This window comes from Phocoena phocoena, chromosome 12 (genome assembly GCF_963924675.1).
Source record: "Phocoena phocoena chromosome 12, mPhoPho1.1, whole genome shotgun sequence".
Classification (NCBI taxonomy): domain Eukaryota; kingdom Metazoa; phylum Chordata; class Mammalia; order Artiodactyla; family Phocoenidae; genus Phocoena; species Phocoena phocoena.
In genome coordinates, this window is record NC_089230.1 from 60,059,128 (window position 1) to 60,082,528 (window position 23,401).

Genomic DNA, 23,401 nt, shown 5'->3' on the forward strand with positions numbered 1-23,401 from the left:
TTTTGGAAGAGTTCGAGAAGGATAGGTGTTAGCTCTTCTCTAAACGTTTGATAGAATTCACCTGTGAAGCCGTCTGGTCCTGGGCTTTTGTTTGTTGGAAGATTTTTAATCCCAGTTTCAATTTCAGTGCTTGTGATTGGTCTCTTCATATTTTCTATTTCTTCCTGATTCAGTCTGGGCAGGTTGTGCATTTCTAAGAATTTGTCCATTTCTTCCAGATTGTCCATTTTATTGGCATAGAGTTGCTTGTAGTAATCTCTCATGATTTTTTTTATTTCTGCAGTGTCAGTTGTTACTTCTCCTTTTTCATTTCTAATTCTATTGATTTGAGTCTTCTCCCTTTTTTTCTTGATGAGTCTGGCTAGTGGTTTATCTATTTTATTTATTTTCTCAAAGAACCAGCTTTTAGTTTTATTGATCTTTGCTATCGTTTCCTTCATTTCTTTTTCATTTATTTCTGATCTGATTTTTATGATTTCTTTCCTTCTGTTAGCTTTGGGGTTTTTTTGTTCTTGCTCTAATTGCTTGAGGTGCAAGGTTAGGTTGTTTATTCGAGATGTTTCCTGCTTCTTAAGGTGGGCTTGTATTGCTATAAACTTCCCCCTTAGAACTGCTTTTGCTGCATCCCATAGGTTTTGAGTCGTTGTGTCTCCATTGTTATTTGTTTCTAGGTATTTTTTTATTTCCTCTTTGATTTCTTCAGTGATCACTTCATTATTAAGTAGTGTATTGTTTAGCCTCCATGTGTTTGTATTTTTTACAGATCTTTTCCTGTAATTGATATCTAGTCTCATGGCGTTGTGGTCAGAAAAGATACTCGATACAATTTCAGTTTTCTTAAACTTACCAAGGCTTGATTTGTGCCCCAAGATATGATCTATCCTGGAGAATGTTCCATGAGCACTTGAGAAAAATGTGTATTCTGTTGTTTTTGGATGGAGTGTCCTATAAATATCAATTAAGTCCATCTTGTTTAATGTATCATTTAAAGCCTGTGTTTCCTTATTTATTTTCATTTTGGATGATCTGTCCATGGGTGAAAGTGGGGTGTTAAAGTCCCCTACTATGAATGTGTTATTGTCGATCTCCCCTTTTATGGCTGTTAGTATTTGCCTTATGTATTGAGGTGCTCCTATGTTGGGTGCATAAATATTTACAATTGTTATATCTTCTTCTTGGATCGATCCCTTGATCATTATGTAGTGTCCTTCTTTGTCTCTTTTAATAGTCCTTATTTTAAAGTCTATTTTGTCTGATATGAGAATTGCTACTCCAGCTTTCTTTTGGTTTCCATTTGCATGGAATATCTTTTTCCATCCCCTTACTTTCAGTCTGTATGTATCTCTAGGTCTGAAGTGGGTCTCTTGTAGACAGCATATATAAGGGTCTTGTTTTTGTATCCATTCAGCCAATCTGTGTCTTTTGGTGGGAGCATTTAGTCCATTTACATTTAAGGTAGTTATCGATATGTATGTTCCTATTCCCATTTTCTATATTGTTTTGGGTTCGTTATTATAGGTCTTTTTCTTCTCTTGTGTTTCTTGTCTAGAGAAGTTCCTTTAGCATTTGTTGTAAAGCTGGTTTGGTGGTGCTGAACTCTCTCAGCTTTTGCTTGTCTGTAAAGGTTTTAATTTCTCCATCAAATCTGAATGAGATCCTTGCTGGGTAGAGTAGTCTTGGCTGCAGGTTTTTCTCCTTCATCACTTTCAGTATGTCCTGCCACTCCCTTCTGGCTTGTAGGGTTTCTGCTGAGAGATCAGCTGTTAACCTTATGGGGATTCCCTTGTGTGTTATTTTTTGTTTTTCCCTTGCTGCTTTTAATATGCTTTCTTTGTATTTAATTTTTGACAGTTTGATTAATATGTGTCTTGGCGTATTTCTCCTTGTATTTATCCTGTATGGGACTCTCTGTGCTTCCTGGACTTGATTAACTATTTCCTTTCCCATACTAGGGAAGTTTTCAACTATAATCTCTTCAAGTATTTTCTCAGTCCCTTTCTTTTTCTCTTCTTCTTCAGGAACCCCTATAATTCGAATGTTGGTGCGTTTAATGTTGTCCCAGAGGTCTCTGAGACTGTCCTCAGTTCTTTTCATTCTTTTTTCTTTATTCTGCTCTGCAGTAGTTATTTCCACTATTTTATCTTCCAGGTCACTTATCCGTTCTTCTGCCTCAGTTATTCTTCTATTGATCCCATCTAGGGTACTTTTAATTTCATTTATTGCGTTGTTCATCTTTGCTTGTTTCATCTTTCTTTCTTCTAGGTCCTTGTTAACTGTTTCTTGCATTTTGTCCATTCTACTTCCAAGATTTCGGATCATCCTTACTATCATTATTCTGAATTCTTTTTCAGGTAGACTGCCTATTTCCTCTTCACTTGTTAGGTCTGGTGGGTTTTTATCTTGCTCCTTCATCTGCTGTGTGTTTTTCTGTCTTCTCATTTTGCTTATCTTACTGTGTTTGGGGTCTCCTTTTTGCAGGCTGCACCTTCGTAGTTCCTGTTGTTTTTGATGTCTGTCTCCAGTGGCTAAGGTTGTTTCAGTGGGTTGTGTAGGCTTCCTGGTGGAGGGGACTAGTGCCTGTGTTGTGCTGGATGAGGCTGGATCTTGTCTCTCTAGTGGGCAGGTTCACGTCTGGTGGTGTGTTTTGGGGTGTCTGTGGCCTTATTATGATTTTAGGCAGCCTCTCTGCTAATGGGTGGGGTTGTGTTCCTGTTTTGCTAATTGTTTGGCATAGGTTGTCCAGCACTGTGGCTTGCTGGTCGTTGAGTGTAGCTGGGTGCTGGTGTTAAGATGGAGGTCTCTGGGAGATTTCCACCATTTAATAGTATGTGGAGCTGGGAGGTCTCTTGTTGACCAGTGTCCTGAAGTTGACTCTCCTACCTCAGAGGCAGAGCCCTGACTCCTGGACTGGAGCACCAAGAGCCTTTCATCCACACGGCTCAGAATAAAAGGGAGAAAAAGTAGAGAGAATTAGTAGAAGTATGAGGAAAGAAAGAAGGAAAGGAGGGAAGGAAGGAAGGAAGAAAGAAGCAAAGAAGGAAAGAAAGGAGGGAGGGAGGGAGGGAGGAAGGAAGGAAGGAAGGAGGGAAAGAAGGAAAAAAGACAGAAAGAAAGAAGATACAGTAAAAATAAAATAAAGTATAATATAGTTATTGAATTAGAAAATATTTAGAAAAAAAAAGGGACGGAAAGAACCTTAGGACAAATGTTGGAAGCAAAGCTATACAGAGAAAATCTTACACAGAAGCATACACATACACGTTCACAAAAAGAGGTAAAGGGGGAAGAATCATAAATCTTGCTCTCAGAGACCACCTCCTCAACCTGGGGTGATTCGTTGTCTAAAGGAGGGAAGGAAGGAAAGAAAGAAAGAAAGAACGAAGGTAAAGTATAATAAAGTTATTACAATTAAAATTAATTATTAAGAAAAAAATTTTTTAAAAAAACCATGGACGGATAGAGCCCTAGGACAAATGGTGGAAGCAAGAGTATACAGACAAGATCTCACACAGAAGTATACACGTACACATTCACAAAAAGAGGAAAAGGGTAAAAAATCATAGATCTCGCTCCTAAATTCCACCTCTTCAATTTGGGATCATTCCTTGTCTATTCAGGTATTCCACAGATGCAGGGTACATCAACTTGATTGTGGAGCTTTAATCCGCTGCTTCTGTGGCTGCTGGGAGAGATTTCCCTTTCTCTTCTTTGTTCTCACAGCTCACAGGAGCTCAGCTTTGGATTTGGCCCTGCCTCTGCGTGTAGGTCGCTGGAGGGCGTCTGTTTTTTGCTCAGACAGGACGGGGTTAAAGGAGCCGCTGATTCGGGGGCTCCAGCTCACTCAGGCCGGGGGTGGGGGGGGGGGAGGAGGGGCACTGCGTGCGGGGCGGGCCTGCGGCGGCAGAGGCGGCGTGACGTTGCGGCAGAGGCTGGCGTCACGTTGCCCCAGCCTGAGGCCCGGCGTGCGGACTTCCGGGGAAGTTGTCCCTGGATCCCGGGAACCTGGCAGTGGCGGGCTGCACAGGCTCCGCGGAAGAGGGGTGTGGAGAGTGACCTGTGCTCGCACACAGGCCCCTTGGTGGCGGCAGCAGCAGCCTTAGCGTCTCCCGCCCTTCTCTGGGGTCCGCGGTTTTAGCCGCGGCTCGCGCCCGTCTCTGGGGTTCGTGCTTTTAGCCACAGCTCGCGCCCGTCTCTGGGGTTCGTGCTTTTAGCCGCTGCTCGCGCCCGTCTCTGGGGTTCGCGCTTTTAGCCGCGGCTCACGCCCGTCTCTGGAGTTCCTTTAAGCAGTGCTCTTCAACCCCTCTCCTCGCGCACCAGGAAACAAAGAGGGAAGAAAAAGTCTCTTGCCTCTTCGGCAGGTGCAGGCTTTTCCCCGAACTCCCTCCCGGCTAGTCGTGGTGCACTAACCCCTTCAGGCTATGTTCAGGCCGCCAACCCCAGTCCTCTCCCTGCGCTCTGTCCAAAACCGAAACCCGAGCCTCAGCTCGCAGCCCCGCCCGCCCGGGCTGGTAAGGGCTGGTGAGTGTCGGTCGGGACCGATCCTCTGTGCAGGAATCTCCCCGCTTTGCCCTCCGCACCCGTCACTTTGCACTACTCCGCGGTACCGAAGCTCCCCCCTCCGCCTCCCGCAGTCTCCGCCCGCGGAGGGGCTTCCTAGTGTGTGGAAACTTTTCCTCCTTCACAGCTCCCTTCCACTGGTGCAGGTGCCGTCCTTATTCTTTTGTCTCTGTTTTTTCTTTTTTTCGTTTGCCCTACCCAGGTACGTGGGGAGTTTCTTGCCTTTTGGGAGGTCTGAGGTCTTCTGCCAGCCTTCAGTAGGTGTTCTGTAGGAGTTGTTCCATGTGTAGATGTATTTCTGGTGTATCTGTGGGGAGGAAGGCGATCTCCACGTCTTACTCTTCCACCATCTTCAAGGTCCCCCCCTCCCTTTTTTTCTTGATGAGTCTGCCTAATGGTTTATCAATGTTGTTTATCTTCTCAAAGTACCAGCTTTTAGTTTTATTGATCTTTGCTATTGTTTCCTTCATTTATTTTTCATTTATTTCTATTCTGATCTGTATGATTTCTTTCCTTTTGCTAACTGTGGGGTTTGTTTTGTTCTTCTCTTTCTAATTGCTGTAGGTGTAAGGTTAGGTTGTTTACTTGAGATGTTTCTTGTTTCTTGAAGTAGGATTTTATTACTATAAACTTCCCTCTTAGAACTGCTTTTGCTGTGTCCCATAGGTTTTGGGTCATCGTGGTTTCTTTGTCATTTGTTTCTAAGTATTTTTTGATTTCCTCTTTGATTTCTTAGTGATCACTTGGTCATTTAGTAGTGTATTGTTTAGCCTCCATGTGTTTTTATTTTTTACAGTTTTTTTTCTGTAATTGATATCTAGTCTCATAATGTTGTTGACGGAAAAGATACGTGGTACGATTTCAGTTTTCTTAAATTTACTAAGACTTGATTTGTGACCCAAGATATGATCTATCTTGGAGAATGTTCCTTGAGCACTTGACAAGAAAGTATATTCTGTTGTTTTTGGATGGAATGTCCTATAAATATCAGTTATGTCCATCTTGTTTATTGCATCATTTAAAGCTTGTGTTTATTTATTTTCATTTTGAATGATCTGTCCATTGGTTAAAGTGGGGTGTTAAAGTCCCCCTCTGTTATTGTGTTCCTGTTGATTTCCCTTTTTATGGCTGTTAGCATTTGCCTTATGTATTGAGGTGCTCCTATGTTGGGTGCATAAATATTTACAATTGTTATATCTTCTTCTTGGATTGATCCCTTCATCATTATATAGTGTCTTTCTTTGTCTCTTGTAATAGTCTTTTTTTTAAAGTCTATTTTGTCTGATATGAGAATTGCTACTCCAGTTCTCTTGATTTCCATTTGCATGGAATGTCTTTTTCCATCCCCTCACTTTCAGTCTGTATGTGTCCCTAGGTCTGAAGTGGGTCTCTCGTAGACAGCATATATACAGGTCTTGTTTTTGTATCCATTCAGCCAGTCTATGTCTTTTGGTTGGAGCATTCAATCCATTTACATCTAAGGTAGTTATCCATATGTATGTTCCTCTTACCATTTTCTTAATTGTTTTGTGTTTGTTGTAGGTCTTTTCCTTCTCTTGTGTTTCCTGCCTAGAGAAGTTCGTTTAGCATTTGTTGTAAAGCTGATTTGGTGGTGCTGAATTCTCTTAGCTTTTACCTGTCTGTAAAGGTTTTAATTTCTCTGTCGAATCTGAATGTGATCCTTGCTGGGTAGAGTAATCTTGGTTTTAGGTTTTTCCCTTTTATCACTTTAAATATGTCCTGCTACTCCCTTCTCGCTTGCAGAGTTTTCTGCTGAAAGATCAGCTGTTAGCCTTATGGGGATTCTCTTGTATGTTAATAGTTGCTTTTCCCTTGTGCTTTTAATATTTTTTCTTTGTATTAGTTTGATTAATGTGTATCTTGGCATGTTTCTCCTTGGATTTATCCTGTGTGGGACTCTGTGCTTCCTGGACTTGCTTGACTATTTCTTTTCCCATATTAGGGAAGTTTTCAACTACAATCTCTTCAAATATTTTCTCAGTCCCTTTCTTTTTCTCTTCTTCTGGGACCCCTATAATTCAAATGTTGCTGCGTTTAATGTTATCCCAGAAGTCTCTGAGACTGTCCTCAATTCTTTTCATTCTTTTTTCTTTATTTTTCTCTACAGTAGTTATTTCCAGTATTTTATCTTCCAGGTCACTTATCTGTTCTTCTGCCTCAGTTATTCTGCTATTAATACCTTCTAGAGAATTTTTAATTTCATTTATTGTGTTGTTCATCATTGTTTGTTTGCTCTTTAGTTCTTCTAGGTCCTTCTTAAATGTTTCTTGTATTTTCTCCATTCTGTTTCCAAGATTTTGTATCATCTTGACTGTCATTACTCTGAATTCTTTTTCAGGTAGACTGCCTATTTCCTCTTCATCTGTTTGATATGGTGGGTTTTTACCTTGCTCCTTCATGTGCTGCATATTGCTCTGTCTTCTCATTTTGCTTAACTTACTGTGTTTGGGGTCTCCTTTTTGCAGTCTGCAATTCATAGTTCCTGCAGTTTTTGGAGTCTGCCCCCACTGGCTAAGGTTGGTTCGGTGGATTGTGTAGGCTCCCTGGTGGAGGGGACTAGTGCCTGTGTTCTGGTGGATGAAGCTGGATTTTATCTTTGTGGTGGGCAGATCTGCATCCGGTGGTGTGTTTTGGGGTGTCTGTGACCTTATTATGATTTTAGGCAGCCTCTCTGCTAATGGGTGGGGTTGTGTTCCTGTCCTTCTAGTTGTTTGACATAAGATATCCACACTGTAGCTTGCTGGTTGTTGAGTGGAACTGGGTCTTAGCTTTGACATGGAGATCTCTGGGAGAGCTTTCGCTGTTTGACATTACGTGGAGCCGGGAGGTGTCTGGTGGACCAGTGTCCTGAACTTGGCTCTGCTACCTCAGAGGCACAGGCCTGACACCCGTCCAGCACACAAAGACTCTGTCAGGCACACTGCTCAGAGGAAAAGGGAGAAAAATAGAAAGAAATAAAGAAAAGAAAAGAAAGGTATTAAAATAAAGAATTAAAAAATGATTTAAAAAATTAGAAGTATTAAAACGAAGAAGGAAAGAAAGGAGGGAGCAACCAAACCAAAAAGCAAATCCACCAGTGATAATAAGAGCTACAAACTATACCAAAAAGAAAAAAGAAAAAAAACGGACAGACAGAACCCTAGGACAAATGGCAATAGCAAAGCTATACAGACAGAATCGCACAAAGAAACATGCACATACACACTCTCAAAAAGAGAAGAAGGAAAAATATATGTATCTATATATTAAAAAAAGTAAAAAGGAAGAGAGCAATCAAATCAATAAACAAATCTACCAATGATAATAAACTAAAGATTAAACTAAGATAAACATAAAACCAGAAACAAATTAGACGAGAAAGCGAACTCTAGGTCTACAGTTGCTCCCAAAGTGCACCGCCTCAATTTTGGGATGATTCGTTGTCTATTCACTTATTCCACAGATGCAGGTACATCAAGTTGATTGTGGAGATTAATCTGCTGCCCTGAGGCTGCTGAGAGTAATTTCCCTTTCTCATTTTTGTTCACACAGCCCCTGGGGTTCAGCTTTGGATTTGGACCCACCTCTGTGTGTAGGTCGCCTGAGGGCGTCTGTTCTTTGATCAGACATTACGGGGTTAAAGGAGCAGCTGACTAGGGGGCTCTGGCTCACTCAGGCTGCGGGGAGGGAGGGTTAAGGAATGCGGTGGAGCCTGTGGCAGCAGAGGCCAGCATGACATTGCACCAGCCTGAGGTGTACGGTGTGTTCTCCCGCGGGAGTTGTCCCTAGATCACGGGACCCTGGCAGTGGCAGGCTGCACAGGCTTCTGGGAGGGGAGGTGTGAATAGTGACCTGTGCTTGCACAGATGTTTCTTGGTGGCTACAGCAGCGTCTTTAGCATTTCATGGCTGTCTCTGGTGTCTGTGCTGGTAGCCGTGGCACATGCCCGTCTCAGGAGCTCGTTTAGGCCGTGCTCTGAATCCCCTCTCCTCACACACCCTGAAACAATGGTCTCTTGCCTCTTAGGCAGGTCCAGAGTTTTTACTGGACTCCCTCCCGGCTAGCTGTCACGCACTAGCCCCCTTCAGGCTTTCTTCACGCAGCCAACCCCAGTCCTCTCCCTGGGATCTGACCTCCGAAGCCTGAGCCTCAGCTCCCAGCCCTCACCCGTCCTGGCGGGTGACCATACAAGCCTCTCGGGCTGGTTAGTGCTGGTTGGCACCGATCCTTTTTGCAGGAATCTCCCCGCTTTGCCCTCCGCACCCCCGTTGCTGCGCTCTCTTCCGCGGCTCCGAAGCTTCTCCCTCCGCCACCCACGGTCTCCACCCGCGAAGGGGCTTCCTAGTGTGTGGAAACCTTTCCTCCTTCACAGCTCTCTTCCATTGGTGCAGGTCCCATCCCTATTCTTTTGTCTCTGTTTATTCTTTTCTCTTTTGCCCTACCCAGGTACATGGGGAGTTTCTTGCCTTTTGGGAAGTCTGAAGTCTTCTGCCAGCGTTCAGTAGGTGTTCTGTGGGAGTTGTTCCACGTGTAGTTGTATTTCTGATGTATTTGTGGGGAGGAAGGTGATATCCATGTCCTACTCCTCCGCCATCTTAAGGTCTCCTGTAGTTGTAAATTATTAATTATTTAGGTAATAAATATATCCTTTACCTCAATACCTACTTTTCAATGCATTAATAATATGAAAATACATATATGTGTATGTGTATATGTGTAAGCACTTATATACATACATGCAAACATATAAAGGTGTACACAAACATGATTTCCTCTCTCATGTGGACTGTATTTCAAATAATATATTCTTAGAGCAATACTCAGATGAACTTACTCTGACAGGTTCAAATTTTGGTATCTGTTACCTTCGTTTGCTCTATTTCATGCCAAAAACAATTGTACATGGTTATTTTTTTAGTATTTGTTAAAGGAATAATGTTTTAAAGGCTTTATTGGTTAGAAATATGGGTAAAGATTTTCTAGTGTTTCCTGTCTTGTATTTTTTTCTTTGAAGTGATGTTGCATTGTTGCTCTTCAGATGGCCAAATTAAGAAAATCTGTTAAATGGTACTTGGGAGGATTGAAACTTTTTTAAGCTAATGTCTATCACTGCTCGTATAAGAAAGGAATTGTTTTCAAAGTTTTATTTGCAAAACATTTGCTTTTAACTGTTATTTTGCAGTTTTGTTATGTTAATTTAAAGGTGTACAGTCACTTTCCTCTTTCTGAATTACTAAAATCTGTAGTTTTAAACAGAATTTATCTTATTCCATTTTTAGAACAAGTTATATATAGTCATCAGTTTATGAATCTGGCAGGTGACAGTTTAACCAATGTCAGCCTATTTGAAGAGCATTGTGAAAATCTTCTTTGTGATTTAATAAGCCTGTCCCTCAACAGGTATGATAAGGTAATGTTTTAAGAGTTCATTTGCACTTTTGGTATTTAATGGCAATAGTCAGTACTTAATGCATGTGGTTTGACCCATAAGAATCTAAAATGGCTTACTTGTTAATTCTTCTAATTTTATATTTATTTTTATTTGGGAGGTGGTTGGGAAAAGAATTTGAGGTAAACATTTAAAACAGGCTGGAATTAGTGTTTTAGAGCTGTTTTAAAAAAAATAGCCTTTTCCATTTGTCAAAAATAAATAAAAACAGAATGTTCATGATAATGATTGGAAATTTAATTTCTGTTCAAATAGATACCAGCCCTTTCATAATCTATTGTTTTGTTGTTATATAAAATAAATGAGTACTTAGCTAAAGTTAGTTGACATATTTGAAGAATGGTTTTGTTTGGTTGTCTTCATAAAAGGTCTAGAATCATGGGGGAAATTACATGTTACTAAATTGCTTATCATAGTGTTTAATGCAGACAGTGATTTGAAAGTGCTATGATATTCATTTATTTTCAAGCATGGAAATTTGTTGACAATAATCACTTATTTCAGGTTACAAGCATAAATGTTACCTATGGGAAATTGGGATTTATAATTTTTTAAAATTTAGATTGTGTTTTATGTATTTATTATTGTTTAAATCTAGTCTATGTATTTACAACTAATATAATTAGATTGACCAGATATGATATAGTAATGTCTTTACTGTTTTCTTTTTTTACTGTGTATTATGTTAGAAAAGTGTCTGTAGTATGTGAAATAATGAACACATTATGAATTTCAGAAGTCTGGCTATACTTACAGTGCATATTCTCTGTATTATTTGGGGCCATTGAGGGTATATTTGTTACAAAAATGGTAAAGTTGCCTAACCTTTATAAATTCCTAATAATTGTACTTGTTCTTACAAAAAAATTTAGTCTGCATTACAGAGAATCAAAACTTATTTTCTAATCATTTTCTTAGAAGTCTTTTTATTTGGCTGATAGATTAGATCAAGGTTTAGAAACCATGGCCCTGCAGCCAAATCTAGCACACCACCTGTTTTTATACATAAAATTTTACTGGAACACAGTCCCATCCTTTTTATCCATTATCTGTGACTGATGTTGTAGAACAATGGCAGAGTTGAATAGTTGTTACAAAGACTATTTCACTATTAAAGCCTCAAATATTTACTATCTAGCCCTTTACAGAACAACTTTGCTGACCATTGGGCTAAATGATTAAAGCAGAGGTTTTTTTTAAGTTGAAAATAAAATTCATTGTGTACTTTTGTTTTTTAAATGGAAATTTATTTTAAAAGTTAATGAAATGGTATGTTTTTTTATAAACAATTTTATGTAATTGAGCATAAATTTTAAGTCATCTAAATCATTCTTTTAAAACATTTGGGGAGATATGTGGCATGTAAAGTTCTGCTGTCTTATAAGTTACTCTTTTTGGGTCTTTCCTGCAGGTTAGGCCTTCTGAAGCATTAATGAGTCACCATTGCCCCTGTCCATGCATTAAAGAATTATGGGTTCTACTCATTCATCTCCTCAACCACAGGAGTAAATGGTCTCTCTCAGAAGTAAGTTATAAAATTGGTGTTAGTTATTGGTACTAGCTCTTACATTGAATTCATGCAGTGGTTTTGTCAAAGAAAAATCTTACGAAGTCTTTCTTTATAATAAGACAACAACCACCACCAAACAGAGCATTAACTGAATACTAAATACCTACTATTTTTTTAACCCTAAATTGGTAATATGAAACATCTAGGGGAAGTACAAGATTTGACTCTTTTATTTTCTCAAGTTCTTTTTTTTTCTGTCAAGAATCTTTTAGACCATACTTAAAAATCCTCTAGTAATCAGGAAATATTTTAGTTAGGAAATGAGGTAGATTTAGATTTGTGGAGAAATAAAGCACAGGTTTTTATTAATCCATTTTACAGTATCTTATTTCAAGGAGAGAGAAAGATAAACACAAAGGGGAAGGTGGGAAATTTTACTTCACCTCATTTTGAATCAAGTCTTCAGAATGGGGCTTTTATTTTATTTCAAGTGTTCTGGATTAGTAGAAAAAGAGAAATATTCATATGCAGAAGTAAATACAAATAATTCACTGTGAAATGATACTTAAAATGGTTTATATGTTCTTATCCAGTTAGGAGTTTAAAATAATTTCTTCCTATATACATTTTCAAGAATTTATCCATAAATTAAAAAAACTTCTCTGTAGCTCTTCAAGTCAAAAGCTCAATTCTAATATTTTAAAAATTTCTTTAAAGACACTACAAATTCAGGAAAATGTAAATGGATAGAACAATGAGTTACCACTCCTATTAGAATGACCAAAATTGGGAACACTGACAACTCTAAATGCTGATGAGAATGTGGAGCAACAGGAACTCTCATTCATTGCTGGTGGGAATGCAGAATGGTACAGCCACTTTGGAAGACATTTTGCTTGTTTCTTACAAAACTAAACATAGTTTTAGCATATGGATCCAGCAATTGTGCTTCTTGGTATTTACCCAGTGAAAACTCATGTCATCACAAAAACCTGCACATGCATGTTTATAGCAGCTTTATTCATAATTGCCAAAACTTGGAAGCAACCACGATATCTTTCAGTAGGTAAATGGATAAACTATGGTATATCCAGACAATGAAATATTATTCATCACTAAAAAGAATGAGCTATCAAGCCATAAAAAGACATGGAGGAACCTTAAATGCATATAACCAAGTGAAAGAAACCAATCTAAAAGGCTACACACTGTATGATTCCAACTATATGACATTCTGTGAAAGCTAAAGCTATGAAAACAGTAAAAAGATTAGTGGTTTCTGAGGGTGGGCAGAACACAGGGCACTTTTAGGACAGTGAAAATTATCTGTATAATTTTAATAATAACTTTCTGGAGGTTTATAGTACTATATTTATTTTGAGTTATTTTAGGAGTAAATTTACTACGTATAAGTAAAATAAAGTAAATTTACTATGTATAAATTTAACGCATTTTTACTTATTGAGTAAGAAAGTTGTTTTTCCGTGACATTTTGGTTTGTCAGTAGCATTAAGCTTTCCACAATGAGACTTAAATATTACACAGTCTCAGCAATATTTTCCTTTGATTATTTTCCAGGATATTTTATTTCATTTATGTGGTAAACATAGATTTTTCCATTTTCTGCAGTTTATCTTTAAGAATTTTATATTTTTTAGAATTGTTCTTATTTTATAAATTTTAGACTTGAAAGTGTAAACTACATAGAATTAATTAAGGCATGTTCATACTTGTTGCCCTGAGTCTTTTTCTAGATTTTAAGCAGAAAAGTAGACATAATTTAAAATACTATATTATAGAAATTTGCATAGTAATATGTATTGTTTAACCTAAATGACTGTTATGCTTTTCATTTTATGTAGTAACCAGAATTATTTGTCTTAAAATAATGGAAATCAGGTCATTTCGTTTTTTAGAATACAACTAAAATATATTATTCACAGATTTTGAAAGCTATTTTATTTTGAAAGTTATATTAGAAGTTTCCATTCCTGACAGTAAGACAGTTTGACCATTCTGCTAAAAAAATAATTAATCTAATGCTGCATATCATATAATAAGCATTTTAGATGTGTCAGTGAACTTGTTGAAAGTAAGAAGTATTGAGGCCAGATACTAAATGTAGGTAGGAATTCAGGTCAGCTGAACCTTGAAGCTTATAAGCAGTTGCTGAATTATGTAAACTTGGAAAATTAGCTTTCATATATTATAAGGTCCAAGAATAGAAGACAAAGCTCAGAATCAACTCAAGTTGGTAACCTACTATATACCAACTACCCATAAATCTGGGACCCCAAAAGAATGAACTAGAAACTCAACTAAATTTGTAAGGAAAATTGCCTGTCTTTAACTGTGTTTCTTTGCGGTTTAAAATAGCTTCAGTGTATTTATCGTAAGCCAGCAATCATACAGTTTTATAGCCTGAGTTCATGTTGCTTAGGTTGTACTAAAAATTTGAAGCCAGTGACTTCTAAGTAGCCTTGGACAATGGGTGGACGCTTAAACCCACATCTTCTCGTGTAACCTCCCCCAAAATATAAAATAGCAAGAACAAATAAAACTGCACAGAAAACATGTTGATAGCATACCTGCAAGATAAGAATGTTCAAAGCTGTAAATTAAAAGTAAAAGCTACCAAAGCACTACCACACCTTTCTGTCAAGCAAGGGCAGGCAGTCTGAGAAAAACTGCTCTGAGGAGAGAGGAACAGAGAGTTAGCAGCAGCCATAAAATTGGTCTAAAACATTTCAAGAATGTGAAAAATACTGGAAAGGTTTTTTGTAGATCAGAAGAATAGGAACATAAAAGTGTGTGCAAAACATGAGGCAGTCTTTGAAGGTAGAGCTTCTGGAGAATAAAAAGGCAAAAAGGGAGTGGTTCCCCCTTGGTGATTAGGTGGTGAAGGGGATAGGAAGTAAAAGCATAGAACAATGTCTCTTGTAAAATAAAAAAAAAAAAAAATCAAAGGATTCATACCTACTCTCACACCACCACCACCACCAAAAAAAAAAGAAATCTAGTAAAGAAATGGGACTTTGGTACATTGACAAAAGAGGGCTTCACTGAACTAGGAATCTTTTGGAGTAGTCCAAACCTGCAAAATGAAAAGAAGGAAACTAAACAAGTCTTTATAAAGTTACTACAAGGAAACAGAATTGATTTGATATACTTTAGCTGAGGATACCCTCTTCCCCAGAAACAACTATAATGCAGAAGAAAATCCTAAGACAATACTCCAGACTGAATTAAGGAGATAAGCATTTGGGGCTATAAAAACAAAAACAAAAAAACACCTTGAATAAGATATTCAGATTTTAAAACAGAAAGACCAAAAGCTAGGAATTAATGAAAAGAATAAACTGAAGGCAGGAGAGAAATGGAAGAAAACATCATTATAAAATTGACTGAATTACAAAATGCCCAAGGAGAATAGACTCAAATGAAAATTTAATAAGGGGCATGGAAGAAAGGCAGGAAAATAACCAAGAGATTAAAAATGAGATAAAGAAAGGAATATAAATGGTTAGAGAGAAAATGGTTGAAATGGGAGATAAGGAAAGCAGAAATAACCATATGTATAAATGGAGTCCCCTAAAAAAAAAACAAAACAATGGGATATAGCTAACACTCAAAATTATTATCCAAGAGAATATTCCAGAAGTAAAAGAAGACCCAAATCTACATATTGAAACGGCCTGCTTGATAAGTGGAAAGATTAATTCCAAATAATCCATCCTGAGACATATTGTAAAACTATTTGACTTCAGACATACAGGAAATATCTTTCAGTCCTGAAGGAAATCTTCATATCCTCTAGGCAAAAAGGCTAAATTACTTAGAAAAGCTAAATAAGTTGACCTGCACTAGACTTCTTAAAAAAAACATAAAACAAGGCAACAGTAGAGCATTTAAAAAGACTCAAAAACCCTTCCTCCTTGTGAGGACACAGCAGACGTCTGTGACCTGGAAGAGGGCCATCATGTGACCATGCTGGCACCCTGATCTCGGACTTCCAGCCTAAGCATTGAATGAAATACCAATATGGCACAATAGAACAAGCCCTCAGTTTAAAGAAAAGTGATGTAGGGACTTCCCTGGTGGCGCAGTGGTTAAGAATCTGCCTGCCAATGCAGGGGACACGGGTTCAAGCCCTGGTCTGGGAAGATCCCACATGCCGTGGAGCAACCAAGTCCGTGTGCCGCAACTACTGAGCCTGTGCTCTAGAGCCCGTGAGCCATAACTGTTGAGCCCACGTGCCTAGAGCCCGTGCTCCACAACAAGAGAAGCCACCACAATGAGAAGCCTGCGCACCGCAACGAAGAGTAGCCCCCACTCGCTGCAGCTAGAGAAAGCCCACATGCACAGAAATGAAGACCCAATGCAGCCAAAAATAAATAAATTTATAAAAAGAAGAGCAATTTAGTCCCATCTTTTGCTCTGTGGACTCTAACTATGACATACTCCCTTAATACAATCTCAAGACCAAGAAAAATTAACCAAACAAAAAGGAATCAAAACAAAAAATTCCTTCTAAAACAACAAAGAAGCAAGTTAAAAATTACTCTTTATACTATCAGACGGGCAATGGCTTTGGGGACCAAGATGGATGTGGATAAGCAGAGAAAGAAAAACTGAAGAAGCAATTGAAAGATTCAGGAGGAACAGGGAAGCTTTTCTCTTTCATTCACTCAGGAGTTAATGATATTGCAGGAGATGTGATCATTCCCCTGAATGCTGACAGCGGGCTAAGCTCTATATAGAACCTATTCTTAGGAGCTTTCCAGACTGCTGAAAGCAGAGATTTTTTTTTCCTGTCTTGTACATGATTTAAAAAATTTATGATGTGTCAGTGCTGATTTCTGTAATGCACTGTTTATTTTTTTAAAAGAACAAATTATGTGTGTGCATATATATACATGTACGCACACAAGCTTACATTCTTCCAAAAAGAAGTACTTAATTCCTTCTCTCTACCGCCTACCCTCCGTCCTATTCTTTGGAATGAGAGAGGGGAAGACTGAATGGGATTTCGAGTCTTCCCACCGAGAAAGGGACATTTTCTGGAACCAAGTCAGTGTTCAAAGGACTAATGCTCTAAGGAAATTGTCCAAAGGGGAGCAGCAGTTCAGGGTTATTAAGTTATTTTCAAATGTTGTCTGGACTGCTACTGCTGACCTTTGTGGAGGCAACAAGGTGCTGCTTCCCAGGGGGACAGGATAGGAAGCAAGTAGAGAAACCTAGGAGAGGATCAGGAATGTTTGGGAATTCACACGTAGCACAAATTATGTGGGAACTCCAAGAATGAAAATAAACTAATATGATTAAGGGCATATTTTTAGCCCAGAAAATATTCTAAAATGTAGCTAATACTGGCTATATCTGTATGAGTATGTTCTTAAAAACTCAACACTCAGTACCTAGTAGATGTCATTTAGACTTAAAGTTCAGGGAAGAAAAGGAAAACTAATGAGTATTTCCTGAGTGATATGTGTGAGTGGACATATATACCTTTTCTACCTTATTTACTAGGTGGATATCTGAGTAGCAATGAGAAAATTTCAGCTATGTCTTGGTTTTGAAATGACCATTCTCCAGTGAAAAGAGAATGGTAAAATGACTGATTCTAGGTGGGAGCATGCAAAATAAAAAAAGTCTGGAACCCTTTGTACCAGAAACTAACGAGGTGCTGACAAAATGATGAGGACTTGTCAAAAGGACACAAGGGCCAACATGAAGATCTCCCACACACCAAATCTGGGAATTTGAGCAAAAAAATAAATGATAGCAAAGGACTGTAATCTGTACAGTAAGGATTTGTGAGTCTTTAGTGATATAAATAAATGGAGAGAAGGGAAACTCTTCCTAGTAAATGTAGAAGTAATATGGAATTTGAAAATACCACTTGACAACCCTCATAGTAATTGTTTCAGGCAAGAATCATCAATGGCTGTCAAAAATATGATGAAAAGCACAATATTTACATAGCTTGATAAGTATCTCTGCACAGTATTTGTCTGTTACAAAGGGAGCAGTAACTTTGCAGTGCAGAACATCTAGCAGATACCACCTTAACCAAGATATCAAAGTTAACCAATAATAAAACAAGTTGAAATTATGTACTCTCAATGTGATGCATTGAAAGAACAAAGACTTTTTTGATATTCCTGCCAAAAATGCATCATGTGAATCTAATCATGAAGAAATACTAGTCAAACCTAAATAGCTGGCCTACTCAAGAACATCAGGGTCAGTCATGAAAGATAACCTGAACAACTGTTACAGATCAAAGAAAACTGAAGAAACATGGTAGATAAATGCAGCATGAGACTAGAGAGAATATCTGATATACTTCTATGTATAGTTCCAAGGGAGAGGAAGTAGAAAGTGGAACAGAAAAAATATGTGAAGAGAAAATGACTTAAAATCTTCTAATGTTAATGAAAGCTATCATATTAAAAAGCCCAATGAATTCCATCTAGGGCAAATAAAAAGAAAAACACACCATGATACATCATAGTGAAACTGCAGAACATTGGAGACAAAGAGAAGAGATTAAAAGCATTCACACAGAAAAATGCTACTTTCAAAAGAATGACAATTAGACTGTAAGCTGATTTCTCAACAGCAGTGGAGGCCAGTGGGAAATCTTCATTGTATTAAAACAAGGTAATTTTCAATAAGAAATTCTTCATCCAGCAAAATCTTTCAAGACTGGGGTGAAACAATTTTCAATGAAGCAAAATTGAAGGGAATCCTGAAAGATAAGTTTTAGGCAGAAGAAGGAATAAAGTAAGTGGTAAATGTCCTGTATAAATCAATAATATAATCTAATGGGATTAAAAATTAAAATACATGGTAATACTGGCTTATAAATTGGGTAGGGCATAAATGAGTTAGAGTATTTTAAGGTCCTTGTTTTGTCTGAGAGAATTGCAAGATATATATTAACTTACCAAGATATTTGAATGTATGCTGTTGTTTCTAAGGTACCACTAAAAGAAGAGAGAGTAGGTTATTTAACTTACAAGCTAATAAAGGGGAAAATAGTGAAGTAGTCATCCCAAAAGAAGGCAAGAAGGAGGTATAGGTGGAAAAAATAGACGTATAAATAGAAGTACAGAATAAGATTGTCGGGCTTCCCTGGTGGCGCAATGGTTGAGAGTCCGCCTGCCTATGCAGGGGACACGGGTTCATGCCCTGGTCCGGGAAGATCCCACATGCCGCAGAGCGACTGGGCCCATGAGCCATGGCTGCTGAGCCTGGGCATCCGGAGCCTGTGGTCCGCAATGGAAGAGGCCACAACAGTGAGAGGCCCACGTACCGCAAAAAAAAAAAAAAAGATGGTACGTTTAAAACTAAATATATGAGTTACATTACATTAACTGCAAATGTACTAATTGCTCATTTAAAACATATACTGTCAGAACAGACTGTAAGCTGTTTGTAAGAGAGAATCTAAAACAAAATTCAGAAGGATTTGGAATTGATAGAAAAAAGATATAAGAAAGGTAATGTATTAAACTAATATTGGAGAAAATTAGACTTAAAACCAACGAAAGCATTAAGTCATTTCATGCTGATTAAAGGTCCAATTCACCAGGAAGATAAAATATATTTAAATTTTATGTGGCTAGTAATATGCTGTTAAATGTAGAAAATAAACACTGACAGAACTACAAAGAGAAGAAATACACATATGCTTAGAAATACTGAAATGCATTTCTAATTAACTCATAGGTGAAAGAAGATATAATGGAAATTATAAAATATCTTGAAGTAAATGATAACTAACATACTACTAATTAAAGCTTTGGGACTGCAGCTAAAGATATAATTAGTGGGAAATATATAACTTTAAATACAAATGTTAGAGGAAAAAAAGTTGAAAATTAATGAGCTAAGAATTCATTGTAAGAAGTTAGGGGAAAAAATTCCTGTATAGTAAACCCAAAGAAAATAAAAGGTAGTAAATAAGACTAACACAAATTTATGAAATTGAAAACAACAAAGATGATCAAAAGATTGAAAGATCAAAACAGCCAAAAGTTGGTTCTTCAAAAAAATTACTAAAATTGGCTAATCTTTCTTGAGATGATTACAAGTCAGTACTAGAAATGAAAATGGTAACATGCCTTCAAACTCTGCAAATATTAAAATATCTGATAATATCAAATATTTATATAAAATGGACAAATACCTAGAAAAAATCTTACTAAAACCCATCAAATGTTCAACAGTAGTAAATTAGGTAAATAGTTTATCTTATAGTTATATATTGGAATACTCTGATGAACTATGGCTATACTCACTAATATGGGTAAATCTCACAAATATAATATTGAGGAAAAGAAGTTACCAAAGAATAGAAACAAGCTACGTAAGAATACAAACACATTAAAAAAAAAAAAAACAGGTGAAGCCAAACAATATGTGATCGAGGCGTGTATATCTATGTGGCAAAACTTAAAAAACTAGGGAATGATATATTATAGAAGTCAGAATAATTGTTACTCCTGGATGGGAGAAGATATGATTGTGGAAACTGTAGGAACTAGTCATTTTCTAATTTTTAACCTGGGTATTTTTATTATTCTCTAAGTTTTATATATGTGTTTTGTATTCTCTTTTGTGTCTATATTTCCTTACAAAAATGAAGGAAAAAAACCCAAATCACAGGTTATTGGATAAGTGTCTGAATTTAATTGAATCATAATACCTCTTTTTCTACAGTCATTTTGGAACTGGTTGAATAAACTACTTAAAACGCTCTTTGAAAAATCAAATGACCAAAGAAGACCTTCTGTGCCTGTAATCCAGCCCAGGGATCCATTGGGTTTTAGTTGGTGGATGATTGCTCATGTAGCATCATTTTATCAGTTTGATCGCCATGGAATACCGGATGAAATGGTAAGATTTTATTTTTTCAAACTTTCTTGTATTATCAATCAATATGTACTTTTTGTAGGCAAATTAGCAAGTGAGGAGAAACAATAAAAATCAGATTATAATCCTACAGAAATCAACTCAGCTTCTGAATCTAGAAGCTGTAAACCTTTCTGTAAACATCTTGAAAATGATAATCTTTGTTTTTATTGTTTGTTTAGGGAAAAGACTTGGGATCTAGTCCTGGCCTGCTACTAAGTAGTTTTGTGACTGTTAATAAATTACTTAAACTTTTCTGGGCCTCTGTTCTCTCATCCAGAAATCATGGGACTGGATTGTTCTGTTCAGATTTCTTCTAGTTCTAAAATCTTTAAGATTGCCAAAGGGAAAGCCTACATCTCTAGAAATGAATTAGAGAAGATTTTTGTGAAGATATTTTAATCTGTTAAACAACGATGAAGTTACTTCATGTAAAAAGACAGAGATTTTAACTAGTATATTAATTTCTAGTTAGAAACATTTTTTCAGTGTTATTTTAAAATCCCTATGAAATAAAACCAGCTGGTAGGTGTATTTATCTGAAACCCTATTTGTATATAACTTCTTCCATGTTCAGAAGTAATATAGTATTATATTAACCCATCAGTTCCATAAAATAAGCATGTCTGTATTTTAAAAATTTGTCTTTTTTTTCTGGCAGTGGTTAACAAGCCTGGCTGATCAACAGGCCTATCTGTGAGTTTCTAAAAATTCAGATTTCTTAAATCTAGAGATTCTGTTTTAGTACTGTAATCTGGTCTGGAGTTTGGAAATTCTTATTTTTAAAAAGTCCTTTGGATCTCATACTCTTATCAGATATGGGAACCTTTGCTTTATGAAACATGTTCCTTGATGGACTTCACAGATTTTCCTCTTTCTGGAATACTGGACAGAGCCCAGACATCATCCGTGGAATCTGAGAGTCAGTTAGTATTGACATAGTGTCCTAGAAACGGAGAAAGGGCCTTAGAGGTCCTCTAAGTGATTCCCTAGTAATAAACGGTCCTTTAAGAGATCACAAGATATAGTTAGATAAGTCAGAAAGTGCTCTGAGAAGGCCACACACAGCTCAGTATCGATGTATTTAAGCATTCTACCAATTCATTGAGAGAGATCAATAAGATCAATAGAATGAACTTCTCAGAAGGATCATATGTCCTTTGTTTATGCACATGAGTCCTTCCCATACTGATATATGGTAACTGATAAATGCCATTATTACTTTAGTATTCCTTTCATTGAGTATTATAATGGAGTTAATATGGTTATGTTTCACATCTTTTAGTTCTTAAAATACTAGAACAACAATGAAAGAACTCAAAAAATTTATCTATAATTCAAAGGTCTTTACATAAGCATTTTTATTTCTCTTACCACCCAACCTTAATTCTTCCAAATACATATTTCTGCAATGTAAATAAATAGGATAATTAGGTAAGCACTTCTGAGTTCCTACTGAGTGGCCATCATAATAATAGGTGTCCGTGATAGGATACACATGAAATAGATTGTACTGCCTTTTGCTTCAAGGAATGTGCTTTCATGTTATTAATGCTTGCTGGATCTGCCATTAACACTTATTTGAGTGAGTGGTACATTTCAATAGTGGTTGATATCAACCCCCACATGCTCCCAGTATGGTAGGTAATCTAGGCACGTTAATACATATCATTAGTATTACTATTGTAGTTTTGAATTGTATTGGTACAACCACCCTATGTTGCATTGCTGAAATCACTCTTCAGTTTCATAGAGGGAACTCCGTAGGACATTATTGCTTTTTATTAGCTCTGGATGAAGATAGTGAAAGAATTCTCTGTATTTAAAATAGCTTAACCTTTGTCTTTTAGTATTTGTCAGCAGTTCCTTTACGATTTTCTTTTGCCAAGATACATATTTTTTTTTCAATCTTAATTTTTAAAATTATATAGAAGGTTTTAAGATGAAAGAGAGCCATGGTATTTGGGAAAAAAAAAACTTTCATATGATAAAATAATAAAGATGTATAATGTGTGTGTGTATATGTAAAATAGACTTTGCCTTTATTCATGAGTCTTCAGAGAGTTTCAAACGTTTCTTGACTTCTTAATGTCTTTAAAAGAAAAACTTGAGGGCTTCCCTGGTGGCACAGTGGCTGAGAGTCCGCCTGCCGATGCAGGGGACACGGCTTCGTGCCCCGGTCTGGGGAGATCCCACGTGCCGTGGAGTGGCTAGACTCGTGAGCCATGGCCGCTGAGCCTGCGAGTCCGGAGCCTGTGCTCCACAACGGGAGAGGCCACAACAGTGAGAGGCCCGCGTACTGCAAAAAAAAAACAAAAACAAAAACTTAAGTTCTCCGGTTAATGATAGTCTTCATTAGGGGTGATACCTTTAGCATATTGCATTTGCAAAGTGTTTAATATCTCAGAGTGACTATTTGGTTTTTATCTCAATGAAGTGTTATGCAGTAGGCAAGAAGTTAATATTATATCCATTTTACAGGTAAAGAAACTGAGGTACACAGTGGTTAAATATCACCCTATTTTTATCACTTAGATAAATTTGATATGAGAAACTTTCTGAGAACTTCCTCTCATGAATAGGTCTCTGGTAGCATAACCATGTGTACCAGTCTGCCAGGGACAGTCCCAGTTTATGCCCATTTTCTCCTCATCCCATCTGGTTAGTTTGCTCCCTTTTATTCTCAGAAGTGTCTCAATTTGGTTTATAAATCATAAAATCATTTTAATCTATGAACATAAAGGTGTATTGACTCATTCTTTCAGAGAGATTATATAGGATTTTAATTTGTTTCTGAGATATACTTAGGTCAGAATTTTGAAAATTATCTGAATTCTTTTTTTCTCCTTATGATGTATTAGCATAGCCAGCTACCATATAGAAAATGATTATGCATTAAGCATGCTTTATTCCACTAAAGAGTAATCTGGTGTGAGAGGATGATATGAAGTAATAATAGTTAG

General features: G+C 37.2%; 1 protein-coding gene across 1 annotated transcript in view; it reads left to right on the forward strand.

The window, feature by feature from the left end:
- MMS22L (MMS22 like, DNA repair protein) overlaps window positions 1–23,401 on the forward strand; it is a 143,687-nt gene that overhangs the window by 18,892 nt on the left and 101,394 nt on the right. Inside the window, exons 7-9 of the mRNA XM_065888982.1 lie at window positions 9,837–9,967; window positions 11,418–11,531; window positions 20,247–20,423. Coding sequence (XP_065745054.1) covers window positions 9,837–9,967; window positions 11,418–11,531; window positions 20,247–20,423 — 422 coding nt within the window. The remainder of the gene's footprint in view (window positions 1–9,836; window positions 9,968–11,417; window positions 11,532–20,246; window positions 20,424–23,401) is intronic.